The sequence below is a fragment of the Anabas testudineus genome, chromosome 10, assembly GCF_900324465.2.
Source record: "Anabas testudineus chromosome 10, fAnaTes1.2, whole genome shotgun sequence".
Lineage (NCBI taxonomy): Eukaryota > Metazoa > Chordata > Actinopteri > Anabantiformes > Anabantidae > Anabas > Anabas testudineus.
The window spans coordinates 12222878-12237581 of NC_046619.1; the positions used below are offsets into that span (position 1 = coordinate 12222878).

Consider the following 14704-nt stretch of genomic DNA (forward strand, 5'->3'; position numbering starts at 1 on the left):
CAGAGTGCAAGAATACAGAGAAATGAAAGTGGAGGCAAAAACAAATGGAGCAACGGACGGGGAGATAAATGTGTTGGCAAGCTGCAGGTTTTGAAGTTTATAACATACCCGCAGGGAAATATTTCATACGAGCAGAGTAGTTTGTGCACGGTGACAGAGGACAAATTTCCTTCTTTTTTTGCCGCAGGTGAAAAACGATACGTGTGGATAAATGCCCTGACGCCAATCTGTGGCCATATGAGCTGGTCAGGACGCCGGCTAATGCTTCTGCTTTCTGCCTTCCCTAATGAAAATAACTGTGACTTTATATAGGCCACAGCATTCGTTTGGCTTCATTTAGTCGAGTGAAAACAAAAACACCTGCTCTAGCTTGTATAGCAACTTCTTTCAATTCATTTAGCTTAATTCATCACCATAATGTGCTCCAGACAGGGCTGGAAATGTGTTTGCATTTGCTTTTAAACCAAAATGCCATTCTGTATTTACCCGGTCATTAATTGGCAACCTGCTCTACCTCCAGGACCACCTCTGCCAGATTACAATAAATGATTATGGAATAAGGTTTATTCTGCAGATCTGTCATCCCAAAACAAATGATGAGGTTCCAAACTCTGGGTTGAAAATCACTGCTCGAAGAGCTCCTGCTTCTCGTTCAACTTACAACACTTGGTGTTTGTCTAAGGTGTTCAGTGGGCGTACAGTTTCCTGCAGGACTGAGCCTCAGTCGCCTCTGGGTCAGGCTAACCGTGTTATGCAAATTCCGTAAACCAGTTGTATATGTGATAAAAAGTTAGACTCTATGTAGAAATCCTACATAAAGTTAAAACACCTGTGACCCACGTGTTGAAGTGCTGGCTGGTGGATTCGTCTTTCATTTCATACACCTCTCTCTGTCAAATAAAGGAACAAAACTCGAGGGAAGTCATGAATTATTATAACCCAGTCTTTTTGATGTCATCCAGTCACATCTGATGTCATCCAGCTAATGAGTTTGACTCTCGTCCCTACTCCACGGTGCCCCAGAAATTCATTTTCATCCTGAAAAAGTCTGTATTTTCAGCAATTTCACTTTGGATCCATCTCAGCTGGTTGTTGCCTCATGTTGAGTTGTGATCAAGGATGGCCCAACCTTCCATGCAAAATGAATCCTGCCCTGCTTTCATTAGGCCACTTTTTATAACACTGCAGCAGATGGTGAAACATGCACACACACACACACACACACACACACACACACACACACATTTGCTGACACTCACACTGCAGCCCCCTGAGGAGCAAGCTCGCCTTCTCTCTCAACTTTTTTTTTTCCTACTTTTACTCATCCATTGCTTCTTCCTCACACCCTCACAGCGCAAACTTCAAAGTGGCTGCTATTTAGAGGTTACCCTAACTGGGGGAGAACCTTTCCTGAACAAAACTGGCTAAAAATACATGCTAGGCAAGCATTCTTGTCTACAACAACTGGTAAATGGGTTGTGCTTGAAATGGAAGAGGACAACATGGCCGGGTTTGTGACACATTTGTTTTTCTCGGTGGCTTCAGTAATATAGGTTTCATATTTTAGACAGCAGGAAACATCCACCTTGAAAATGTGCTTCAAGTATCTGTTCAGCACAGATCAGAAGTATCTGCTGAGAGCTGTTGCCATGCAATGAAATGAGGCGCAGGTCGGGAATTAAAATAAACAACCCACGCAGGAAGCTATATATGCCTATTTCAGAAAACCATTTACAGGGTCTCCAAAGTGTTTACAGCTATTTCAAATACTCAGTGTGGGTCCAACTACAATGTTTGACAGCTGAAAGGTGTTTTCCCCGGGGGGATATACGCAACATAATTTACATCACTTACACCGCCTACAGTTTTTGTCACAACATATGTAGCACACAGAATGTGTGTTACATATGTGTCACATAGGCCGTGTGTCACTCTTCTTAATGGTCCAAATATAGATTTCTATCCCCCTTTTTTCCCTCTATGACAGTGTGTTGAAACATGATGTCGCTCCTGTTTTCTGTCTCTTGACTGTCTGGGATGTAGTTCAGTGTCTGCCAGCAATAACCATCAAGTTTGAGGTCAACACACGCAGGACAGACCATGGCCAAAGGCTGACAGATTACACCGCACTGATTCACTGCAAGCATTCACACGCCGCTGCCACCCAACGAAACCCACAGAAAATATATGACCCTTCCAAGCCTCTAGATTTTACATAAAAGAGTGCTGTATTCATGAAGCGGCTCATACTAATTTATTGATATGAATGAATACACACACACACGCTAGCACAGATGAGCCAGTTTCCTCCTGTCAAACAGTGGCAGGGCAGATAGGAAGCAGGTTGGTTTAGAGAACAGACAGGGGTAAATATTATCACCTTTTATAGACATTAATGGCTCAGCTGCACACATGCACAGCAGCATATCCTTTCCTAAACCCACAGTGGACAGATGGCCTCAAGATTGCACCATAAACCAATAATATATATATATATATTTACAACTTTACATTGCCGCCCAGTTTACATTCAGCTCATTCCCATAATGCACTTCTTGTGCAATATTCATGTCTGAGAGCAAACACGCCAGACTCCATCCTTAAGGCTCCAACAACATCACAGGTACTGCTGTCATACGATAAGCACATGTGCTCATGTCCAGGAAACACATCCCGAGTGTGAAGCAAAATATAGGACTGAAATTTAAATACAAATACATTCTTACCTTTGTGGTAGTTCACCTGCTTGGATTGCATGGAAAAGGTTCCCATCACAAGACCCATGTTGACTTCTGGCCGCAGACAGGTTGTGTATACGAGTGTGACTGTGTGTCTGGTCGTGTATAGTATAGTATAAAGGTGTGCTAGTGAGTATCCGTACAGTAGGTGTGTGTGTGTTGTAATTAAGTTAGTCCATCAGCCAGCTGTATGTGTGGAAGTACAGATATCACTTCTCATGCTGCCTCACACCCACACAGCTCGGCTGCTTCTGCTCGAGGGTGAGTGTGTGTCTGTGTGAGTGAGTGAGTGAAAAAGAGAGAGAGAGAGAGAGAGGAGATGTGTGTGAGTGTGTGTAAATGAAATAGAGGGCGCACATGCACTCTGGAGCTACCTTTGTCTATGCTGTCACTGAAGCTGCCTATTTTACATCCCCTCTGTCTCTCTGTCTGCCTCACACACCCTCCTGCTTCCTCTCCGTCTGTCCTCACTCTCTCTTTCTCTCTCTCGCTCAGTGTGTCCCCTGCCACCAGACTGTCATTCCATCAATTCCTCTGTGCCTCTTTATGTATCTGTCTCTCTGTGTTTCTGCTTCTCTCTGCTCCCTCTTCCCCTCCTGTTCGTCTCAGTCGCTCTGTCTCTTTGTCTGCCTGGTAAGGAAAGAGGGATTGCACACTGTTGCACAGGAAAAGACAGAGACACACACACACCGAGGGAGAGGGGTATGTGGGGATGAAACTCCCGGGAAAGCTGGTAGAGAGCAGGAAAAATGGATGAGGAAACGATGAGAAGGAAGGAGAGAAGAGGGCGAGAAAAAAAGAAGAGACAAAGACAAATTACAGGAATTCACAAACTATGAGGGAGACAAAGTGAGGGGGGGAGGGTGGGGGTGAAGGGGGTGAAAGAGAGAGATAGTGTGAGATGAAGAGTGCAAGAGGTGAAGGGAGATAAGGGAGAGCTAGCCTGATCTGTCCCCTCTTACTATTCAGCAGACAAACAGTCTGACTGTGGAGAGTGTATTTGCAGCTTTATCTCTACATGCACGGGTCTGACAGGTGGTGTGTGTGTGTGTGTGTGTGTGTGTGTGTGTGTGTGTCTGTGCGTGCATGTGTAATTATTCTGCTAGCTAGCGGGTGGGTCAAAGACAAAGCCCTGCACGTCTGATAAAACCACATTTGGAGAAACGCCAACTCGCACATGTCAGCACCTGCATCAACACGCTGTATCAGACGTCTGCTCGTGAATCCATCAGCTCCACACAGATGCAAACACACAGGTCGAACACCCTCTCACAGCAGCACAGCCAGGGGAATGACACCAGTCCACCACACAGTCCGCCTCACACATGCACTCCTCTGTCAATCTCGCTTAACCCCTTGCTGCACTTCGTGTAACACGCTGCTGTTGGGATTGGCGGGTTGCATCCATGCTATTGACTGCAGCCCCCTATTGAAATTCCTCACGTGGATTTACTTAAGAAAACAATTTACAGCCAAGTCATCGCTGTGGCTGAGTTGAGGCCATCAAGGCCAATGATAAAGTCATTAGGGCATAACATTCATTAAAAGCTACTGGCTGCAGTAGCCTGCGCACAGAGGATCAATGCAAAGTAAAAACAAGCGAAGGAGGAGGTGCGGGTGACTGAGGTGTAGAAAGAAAAAGAAATTGAAGAGAAGAGAAGCAGAGAAAGGGAGACTGACAAAGAAAGCGAGTACAAGGAGCACTGCGGGGCAGTAGTGTGTGCGTAATGGCGAGAGACATTTTTGGGTATGCAAGAGCTCACCCCAACACACACCCTCTCTTTTCCGTTCTTCTAGCTCTGCAGAGAGAGACAGATCTGACAGCGGTTTCTAATCAAACTCGAGCAAACACATTTCACACTACTACACATCCATGCACACAAACATGCTCAAACACCCACTGGTTAGCACAAGTAACACAGGCAATATATCAACAGAGAGAAACAGGTCTTTAAACACACACCACGGCAGCGACACACAAACACACACACATACACGCTGATTAAATTCTGAAAGCTCGGCTGAATAGACGAGATAAGGGAGCGTGATTTGCTGTAGTGATGATGTTAAACTTCAGTGAAGGGGTTACATAAACATCTAACAGTGGAGAAAAAGACTGTGGTTGATCAAACACTTTGAAAAGCTACTGGAGAAACCGAAAAACCCAAAGGAGAAAAGCTGGAAGCTGGGCTGTGTCGGCATGTCCGTCCAAAGTTGACATTCTCTAAATACCAAGTTTTCAAACAGCTTCGAATGAACTTGTTTAAAAATCGGAATGAATCAGCGAATAAGCAAGAGAATTGACAGGTTTCTTGGAAATAAGATTTAACAAACCAATCTTACAACAATGGGCTAAGGGAGACTTTGTAGTGTGATCAAAAGCTCCTTTGCTTTTTCAAAGGTCAAGAGTGAATCTCAATCTCGACTCTGAAAGTCAGCACGGATGAGAACTCTTTGTTCAGGAAATAGAAAAGGTCTCTAAAATACCCGTCCTGAAAAAGCACCAACTTACAATGCATGAATGCTTCTTGCTGAATGAAGTATCTATTTAGTATTACTTTATTTATATGTAGATAGACTAGGGTGTAGCACTAAGAACCAGAAACACTGTATGTACTAAACCTACAATCTCTTCCATCTGTGGATGTTATGATGCTACAACAATGTGACACATTTTCCTCCCTATATTAATGATGGCAAAGAGTCCAGTAGTTCCTACAGTCACATAAGCTTTGTTCCAGATATAAAGATATAACGTTTCTGTGCATTTGCTGACGTTTCATTTTTCTGGAGAAACTTTGTAATTAGTGTACTTATTAAGATTTTGGATCCATAAAATAATAAGTTACACAATAATGTGATTAAGGAAACTTTGGTTTGATGATATTTTATCACATCTATCCAGATCTGCTGTAAGTCACCACCAATATCTGGTCTTTTTAATTATTCATATATCTTGGAAATATGCTACTGACTAACACAAACAGACAAAAAAACGAAGCCATTAAGTTCCCAGTGGTTTAACCAAGGAAACCTAAATAGCTTTGCAGATCTGCAGTTGCAGTGCAATAACACTAACAGCAACAGGTTCATCACATTAGGCCGAGAGCCAAACTCTTCCAGAACATTAAGCCTGACATCGTCTGTGCTGCGACTCAGCCCTGTCCAGGGTGCTGTGGATCATTCTGAGTGCCAACCTACCTCTTTCTCATCATTTATTAACCATTACACAACAGACCTTTTACTAGACTGAGATGCTGTCTGGATAGATGGACCAAGGCTAAGGCACAGAAAAGATGGGGTCAGACTGTCGGGTTGAAAGGTAGAACGCGTTTGACAGCAGAGAGAGGAGGTGTTGACAAGCAGGAAATGTGGTGAGCGGGCAGTGAATAATAAATTGGCTGGTTAGTTGCTGCCTGGTCTTATCAGAGGAAAGCTGGGTGAAATCTGTCCTAGTGATGAGGGCAGTGAGAGGAAAGAATATGGAGAGCAGCATGGAGGTGAAGGATATTAGATGAGGGGCAATAACTGTAGGAAGGGAGGTGACTGAGGAGGAGAAAACAGCGAGACAAATGGGAGTGGAGAATTTGTGATAGATTGGGGAGAGGTCAGGGAGTGAAAGGGAGAAGGTGGAAAGAAGAGAATTAGAGCAGAGAATTGGGAGGATAGAGTAGATGGAGGGGAGATATGTGCAGCGAAAAAGAAAGGAGGGAGGGTGCACATGCAGCGAAGGACTGAAGAATAATAGAGACAGGGTGGCAGAAGAGAAGGAGCAGTCTGAATAGCGAGGTGAAGTACAAAGAGGGAAAAGTGAAAACACACCTGACTGCTTAACTGGCTCAAATGGGCTCAGTGTTGTCTGAGTCATCAGCACAAATGGATTAATATACTGGAGTGAGGAGCGGAGGAGACGGGCTCAACGACCCCGGCAGACATGGGAATGAGGTGTAACACAGCTGAGAACAGCCGATTCCTCCTGCAAAGACTCAATCACATGTCTGCTTCTCCTCTAACAAAGCTAAACGCGTCACTTACTGCTACACAGACTACAAACTAGTCCGAGCAGCGCAACAAGGCCTGACGGCGATCAATGTGCAGCAAAAAGACAAAACACTTTGCAGAATCATTTTGCCTGTAGAAAGGGTTTGTGCTACAAATGCTGATACATATCATCATTGCTTGAAGGGTCATTTAACCCAAATTAGGAAAAACAAATTTCACCCATTAGCATGTAGTCAGGCAGATAGTATTGTTTTTTCCTTCTTTTTTTGTTTTTGTTTTTGTTTGTTCAGGTTATGAGGGATCCATCTTTGAGATAGATGGATGTCAGTGACGAGTCTCTGTTAATCCCAATAATAGATGATAGATCGTGTGACTGCGCTTGACCAATAACAGCATCAGCTGTGTCCCTCAGAGATGATACAGACAAAAACACAGGACTAAAAAGAATGCATGTACATACATTTGTTGGGTGACATGAATCATAACATTACTCCGTCGCTTTTTTACAGTATCAACATCAACAAGCTGTTTTGCTGCCTTGCAAAATATCAAGTAGCTGATTGCAATTATGCATCCACGTAATTCAAAAACTTTATTTGGGCTCAGGAAATAACTTTCATGCTCTTACATTCTGAGATGAAACCAACGAGCTAATGAAGAAATAGCATGCAGATTAATGCTATAGTTGCATTACATTAGCATGCTAACACAAAACATTATTAGAGTGATAAATATCAAACCTGCTCAGCATCAGTGTGTTATTATTGCCATTCTGTCAGTCTGTTATCATCCTCACAGGACTGCATGCATGATTGTAGTTTAATTTGTTAAAGTTAACTTGTCAGTGTTGAGGATTTATGAAAACCTCGTTGAACTGAGCAAAATCTATGTGTATGAGTGTGATTATTAAAACAAGATGGTCAGTGGTAACAGTTTGAAGGAACTGTGGGGACTGTGTTGTCTGAGGTTCCTTCTCATGACAACAGTCTATTTCTCTCCTCAAGGCCACTGCTGCTATTTTTCCGTCCCACAGAGAGAGATTCCCCGCTGCACGTCCCCCACATACTTTATGTCACCTGTCAAAGATGTGAATGACTCCACTTCGCGGGAACCATCTAACCTACTCCCTCTCAGTCACCCTGTCAGCTTGAGGTGAACTTCCCCAGAACAAAACTCCCGTAAGAAACACAGTAATGCCAAGCTGTTCATCGATATATCTTCCAGTGTGGTTGAAATATTTACTGGTTTCTTTTCACCATAAATGTTTTACAGACAGCATCACCTTGCCTGGGGGTGCTACTGTACTCAAACCCTGTCACCATCTACTACTATTCCTGGAAACAGATACTTAACACATGGCACAACAAGGAGCTTCATAGGTGCAAATAAAAATCCAATTTACATCTTTGTTAACTGCTGCCAGGTCTTCTTTCTTTACCTAAAGTTCTCCTGGTGGTTTGTATGAACTGAATACAAATACCTGCATTGATTCAGCCCCTCTGTGTGTCCCTTCTCCTCCCTTCGCAGCAGATGAGACTGAAGGAAGTATTAATTGGATGCAGCTTGGGGATTGATTACAGTGCTGGCGGCGAGAGCAGCATCTCATCCCCCGAGAGCCTTTTCCATATGAATTATTATGCATTATATTTTGTATTAAACATTCAATGTGTCCCCTATTGCACATTAAACGTGATATGACAGCGTATTGGAGCGAAGTAGCAGCAGCAGCAGCAGCAGCAGCAAACCCACAAGTGCAGTACACTGGAAAAAGCACACACACACACGCATACACACCACTCTTTACATCAAAGCATGTCTACACGAAGACACACATATGTAGACATGCACACACGCACTCACACACACTCATTTTTCTTTCTTCCCTGCTCTCTGTTCTCATTGACTCATCCATCCTACTTTCACTCCTTCTCTCCTCTGAATACAAAAGTGGAGTTAAGTCCCCCAGACTCTAAGCGAATATATGCTGGAAACAGAGGAGCTGCTGAATATTTCATTAAGCAGTTACGAGGAACACATCAGATCTGAGTCCTCGCGGTCAATGTTGATGAGCTCTCATTTTTAGAAGTCCCCCCCTCACTGTCCATCATCAATCACCATCCATCAGAGGAAGAGCTGTTTCATCAGCAAGCACTTTAAGATGTTAAATATTTAAAGCTTCATTTGGTTAAGACTCAACTTCACTTTTGCTCTGATGTGCCCTGACAATGTGGGTATATGTGGTTAATGTAATGGTAAAAAAATGAGGAAGAGAAATCTGATGCCCTCTGCTGTGCAGTCATAGAAACACAAATGTGAAGAAAGGACATACAAAGCTGAAACGTTACACGGACAAACTTCTCAATCTTATTAAAATAAGAGTCATCTTAAGCTGTCATCCTGAGCTCTTCCCGTCGAGGCCGTGAACAGACAGGAAGAAGGGGAGGGGTGATTAACATTGCATGTTTCCCCAATTCCCAACAGAAGACTGAGAGGAGTCAGCTCATTTAAAGTTTGCTGTTTTGTTCCTCCTGGAAAATTTCTGATTTCACAACACCGAAAATCCTCTACAGGAGCGTGTAGTGTACTATCGTTCAGCAGTGAGTTCATTATTAAACTTTTATTTAAAACTTTGTTAAATCTTGTGAGGCAGCAAAACAGACAAACAATGTGATGCAAGACATGAGTTGGATTCAGACTAATATGGGATTCAAGCTGCTGCAGGCGTCCGTGCTCAACTCTGGCTAAAGAAAAAGAAAATGATTCCGTTGTGTTTTCTATGTTCAGCTGTGGGTTTTCAGCCAAACAGGGTTTTGTTAGCTGATGGCAGCCATCAGGTGCCTTCACCTGTGCCCAGACCACCACAGAGCACACTGTTCTGCATCCAAGCAGGTTGGATTTGTACACCGGTGGAAAGCACCAGAAGGCAGGCTGCATGGAGAGGATAAGTGAAACCATGCAGGCTGTTTATAGCCTGGCACGGCTTGACAGTGTTTACAGGGTTTTCAGAGATGACAGGAAGCTGAAGAGAAGTTTAGAGCTAAGGCAACGGTGGAAGTGACAGACAGTCAGAGATGAACTAGAGGAAATCAGAGTGATGAAAGGGATTTGGTCTAATCACCCTGAGGCTAAAAAAAAGTGAGCAGAACTGGAAATTTCCAGCCTGAGATTTCTGTAAACTAGATATAAATAAATTCAGCTATCATGGCTGTGATAATATACTGATATATTTCACTTTAATACATCTATGGTACTACAAATGGACAGGACACCAGGTCAGATAAAAGGTGACAAGAGCTGGGCTGAAGCTACAGGTTAGTACACTCACCACTGAATAATTGTGTTGTACATCATCAACACTTTTGTTCTCTTGTCCTTCCAACTCCTCCTCACCTGACCTGGTCCACCACACCCACACCCATGGGACACAATGACAGTTATGAGTTTTGGTTTCAACTACATTCAACCTGCCCTGCATGGGGAGAAATCTTAAAACATGCAGGTTGACTTCTTGGATCATGGACTACTTCACTGACCGTCCTCCTGCAGTATTTTGTTATGTGGAGTGCCCTATTTAAATATGTTGAATTAAAGTGAATTGTACTGTGTGTCTGACACTCTGATGTGCAGCACAGATGCTCCACAGGGGGCTGTTCTTTTTCCATTCCTCTTTATCTGTATGCCTCAAACTTTAGGTACAACTCAAAGTCCCGCTTTGTGGACCAGTGTGGGCTTAACAGTCTCTAGCTCAACATCAATAATACAAATGAACTGGTGGTGGACTCCTGTCGCTCCTCTCTCTATCCAGGATAAGTAACTGTCTAAACCTTGCCTCTGTAAGACAGAGGTGGCCTGAAACTGAACCTGGATCAGGAACTTATTTACTGTTATTTATATCATTGCTATTTATTACATTGCTTTCCCCTCCTGATTGGTAGAGATCTGTATTTTTCTGTTTGTGGTTCTTTCTTTTATGTTTGAACAGAGAACCGCTTTAACAAGGCAGAACAATTTCCTTCAGGGATTAATGATGCTTTTTGAATTTAGAAATAGAAACCAATTTGACTAGCCCACTGGCATTTTCTTTTTGCTAACTTGTATTTTCTCAGAGTTACCAGCAGATGTCAATGCTGCACAGATTTGATTCCTTTGAGAGCACCTGTGTTTTCATTGCCTCTACAGTACAGTGAATACAGAAGCCTCAGGATTTTCCCACAACAATGTGGGAATAATCGACATATTTATTTCTTTGAAGAGCCTGTTTGTGTCTTTTCTGTTGCTGTTCATAATGTCATCCTCTATTTTCTCTTTTTCTTCACATGTGATGTGTTAGTTTGTTCTGAATACAAGTTAAAAGTCAGAATGCCATTTCCTTTGCTAAATCAGTTTAACCAGCTTTTTAAATCTGCAGCACTAAATCACACAGAGTACATATTCAATTATCTTTCAATTAATTTAAGGCCCTCAACAGGCTCTTGCACACTATTCTCAATTTCATACACACATTAGTGAAACAGCTCCTTTCACCAGCTATATGGAAAATCGATTCTTTAGAAAAGCTAAATATTCCAGTGTTAGACACCATTAAGCACCATTAGAAAAACATAAAATCAAGTCTCTGTGTCTCATTTAGTCTATTTCCATTTACTGCTAATGGTTTCATAACTGATCGTTTTACTGCTATCCAGTTTCTGGTGATGACATCATTCAAGTTGGGCTCAGGACAAACTGAAATAAAAGTGACAATTTGGTGAAAAAGCGTCCAATATTGTTAAATCATGACAGCAGAACAAAGTTTATTTCCTTGCAGTGGATCGGTTTGATCAAACAGGGCACAGGGCAGCTTCACTTCATGCCCAATTAAAAGTCCAACATCCCAAATTGAAAAGCAATGGGTAGTAAGCACAATCCATAAAACTACAAAACTGTAATGGCCCTTTAAGGAGCTGGAATTTGTGTGTGTGTGTGTGTGTGTGTGTGTGTGTGTGTGTGTGTGTGTGTGTGTGTGAAGACCATTTGCCTTTATGACCGTACTCTAATCTGATGTTGTAGTGGTTGCAGCTCTTTCTCCCTCTGGAGCTTTGAGAAACAGCAGATGTAGACCCGCCGTGTGTTTGTGTACAGGCATGTATGTGTGTGTTTGTGTGTGTGTGTGTGTGTGTGTTTGTGTTTTGGCATCTGGTATTTAGCAGATCCAGACCTCTTGTTCCTACAACCCATTTCCTCATCGTCTGCATGTTTTAATAGCCACATATTAGTGTCATGTTTCTCATAAATGTGTGTGTTCTTGTGTTTTTTTGTGTGTGTGTTTTCATATTTGCTCCTGTTACCCCACTTGACCACATATGAGTTTTTTTATCTAAGGTAACGTGTTACACAACCTAACCTCAACAGCAATTCCTTCATGATTTGTGTGTTTGTGTGTGTGTGTGTGTGTGTGTGTGTGTGTCTGAGTATAAGACCTTGAGGGCAAGTCTACCCACTGTGGCTGAATGCTTTGCTCATCCACAAATACATGTGTGTGTGTGTGTGTGTGTGTATGTGTGTGTGTGTGTGTGTGTGTGTGTGTGTGTGTGTGTGTGTGTGTGTGTGTGTGTGTGTGTGTGTGTGCGTGTGTGCATTTGAGCATCTACAGTACTGTATGTGTGTACTTACTTCTTTGACGTGTTCCATCCCTCCAGACAAAATGTCAATTGGCTCAAAAAGCATTATACTGTATTAGTGTGTGTGTGTGTGTGTGTGTGTGTGTGTATCCAGGCAGCTACAAAGCTTTGTATGGTAGCTGAAGCTGTCTTTCCCTTCTTTAATAAAAGCACTAGAATATGATAAAAACCCGAGAGCCTTATTTCTACTGTAAGCACTGGACATGGCTGCACACAAACACAAACTCACACATCAAATATCACCTAACGCATCACAAAAAGCAAAACCTTTCACTTCCTTTCGGCGTGTGCACATCTCCTCTGCCCCATTGCCACACCGACACGTTTTATTACTTACATTCATCACAAGCGTGCACACTCTCTGCTCTATATCAACTTTATCTCTCCTCTCTATTAGCTGCGTACTCCCTTCATCTCTGTCTCCTTCACTCCTCCCTTTGGAGAAGACACCGAACAGAACGAGGTCAACAGGAGATGGAAGAGAGTAAAGAAAAGAGTTTTATGAGCTGAAGATGAAAGATGAGGTGGACTAGACTTTCACTTCTGCTTCTGTGACACTTTAATATATTTACACTTGAATTGACTCCACCTGCTACATTACAACTGTTGACAACACACTTAAGACTACTTTCAGTACTTTATATGAATGAATGCACAGGAACTCAAGATGAACAGGAAAAGACATTTAAGCACTTACATACCTTTAATAAGAGTTCCAGTAACCAGTTTGTGCAAAGACATGGCAAACTTGACAAGTCCTTGTTTGCAGCGTTTAGCACAACCCGCCATCCGGACGGTGACCTGGGACACAGCAGGCTGATCTGGGCCAGTACAGGAGAACGGTTTCCAGGAGTAATTCAGAAACAGCAGCAGCAGCAGCTGGAGCAGCAGCCTCACTTCAAAGTGGTAATCAATACAACTTCTTTTGGCAGTGTATGAATCCAACAGAGTGAAAGACGCAGAGGAGAGTGCGCTCATCTTACTGTGTCGCCTCTCGTCCTCCTGAGCCGGAGGGAGGAAAAAAAAAGAAACAGTGATCTCCCTCTGTTTCTCCTGTTCGCCCTCCCCCACGCCTCCTCCTCCTCCTCTCCCTCCTCCATCCCACCTCTGAATGTGTCCAGATTGGTGCCTACTTGAGAGTGAGATGTGCATGTAGAGAGAGTGAGAGAAGTAGAGAGACAGAGGAAGTGTGTTAAAGAAATAAATACTTGTTGTCCAAATAAGACAATAACAGCTTGTTAGAAGTGAGCTTACAATTCAAGTTTTCAAGAAACTTCCTTTAAATCTACAACCCACCTCTGGGACTGTAGTAATGAAGCAATCTGCTGAGCTCCGCTTGTTTTCTTTTCACCTGCTTATCAGATTCATCTGCCCTTTCAACAGAGGGAAACAGTAATCCATTTTCTCCTCACTCCTCCAAATGAAGAGCAAACAGTTACACTCTGCAGACACACACACACACACACACACACACACACACACACACACACACACACACACACACACACACACACACACACACACAGAGTAGATCAGTAAATCAAATGGGCTGTGTAAACTGGCCATTTATAATATTAAATTGAGCATCTGTTGTTTATATATTATATATATTTCAATATGTCTAAATAAATATCATGAAGGAGAAAATATTATATTATATTTATCCATATGTACTTGACAAACTGTCAACTGAGTGAACTGTACTTGCACTGAGTATTATGTTCTGTACTACTTCTTGTTGTAAAGCTGAATTTATTTCCACAATTAAACAACTCAGTATTATTCCCCAGCTAGCTGCCACTCAAATGATACATTTGGATTTGACTGAATTTGATCTTGTGTTGCTTCTCATGCTGCTGACCTTTCCAGGCCACCGTACCATCCTGACCAGGCTTTACACCAAGCTATCATCATCATTATCTGAAACTGGCACATATCAGTAACTCAAGAGAGATGACACGACTAAAAAAGAGAAGGAAAGATGGAACAGAAAGGAGGAGTGCAGGAGAAAGATGGAAGGAGAAAGTGGCTGCAGGGAGATAATCTTATAATGTCTTTCTGGGCTATATTTAGTCCTGAATCATGTATGGCTACGGACTGAAGACTGGAATGCAAAATACAGTAATAAAGGCAAAATTAAGAAGAAGAAGAAGAGAAATGAAGAAATAAATGTAAACAGGCAGTATGGAGGACAGAGAGAGGGAGGCAAGCAATGAAACAATAAAAATGCAAATGGGAGGCATAAAAACAGAAGAAACAGAAAGAATTGATGGAGGAGAAGGGGAATGAGGTGGGGAGTCTGCC

The 14704-nt window shown here is 42.6% G+C and overlaps 1 protein-coding gene across 2 annotated transcripts in view; it reads right to left on the reverse strand.

Annotated features, from left to right (window-relative positions):
- The window catches only part of LOC113160085 (Kv channel-interacting protein 1), a 32158-nt gene extending 18969 nt beyond the window's left edge, over window positions 1–13189 (reverse strand). The window contains exon 1 of one of the 2 annotated variants that reach the window (XM_026357140.1): window positions 13102–13189. In XM_026357140.1, the coding sequence (XP_026212925.1) occupies window positions 13102–13189 (88 nt within the window). Of the gene's footprint in view, window positions 1–2726; window positions 3014–13101 lie in introns of those variants that run through there. The other variant, XM_026357142.1, reaches the window with a different exon arrangement.
- Window positions 13190–14704: the final 1515 nt, after the last annotated feature.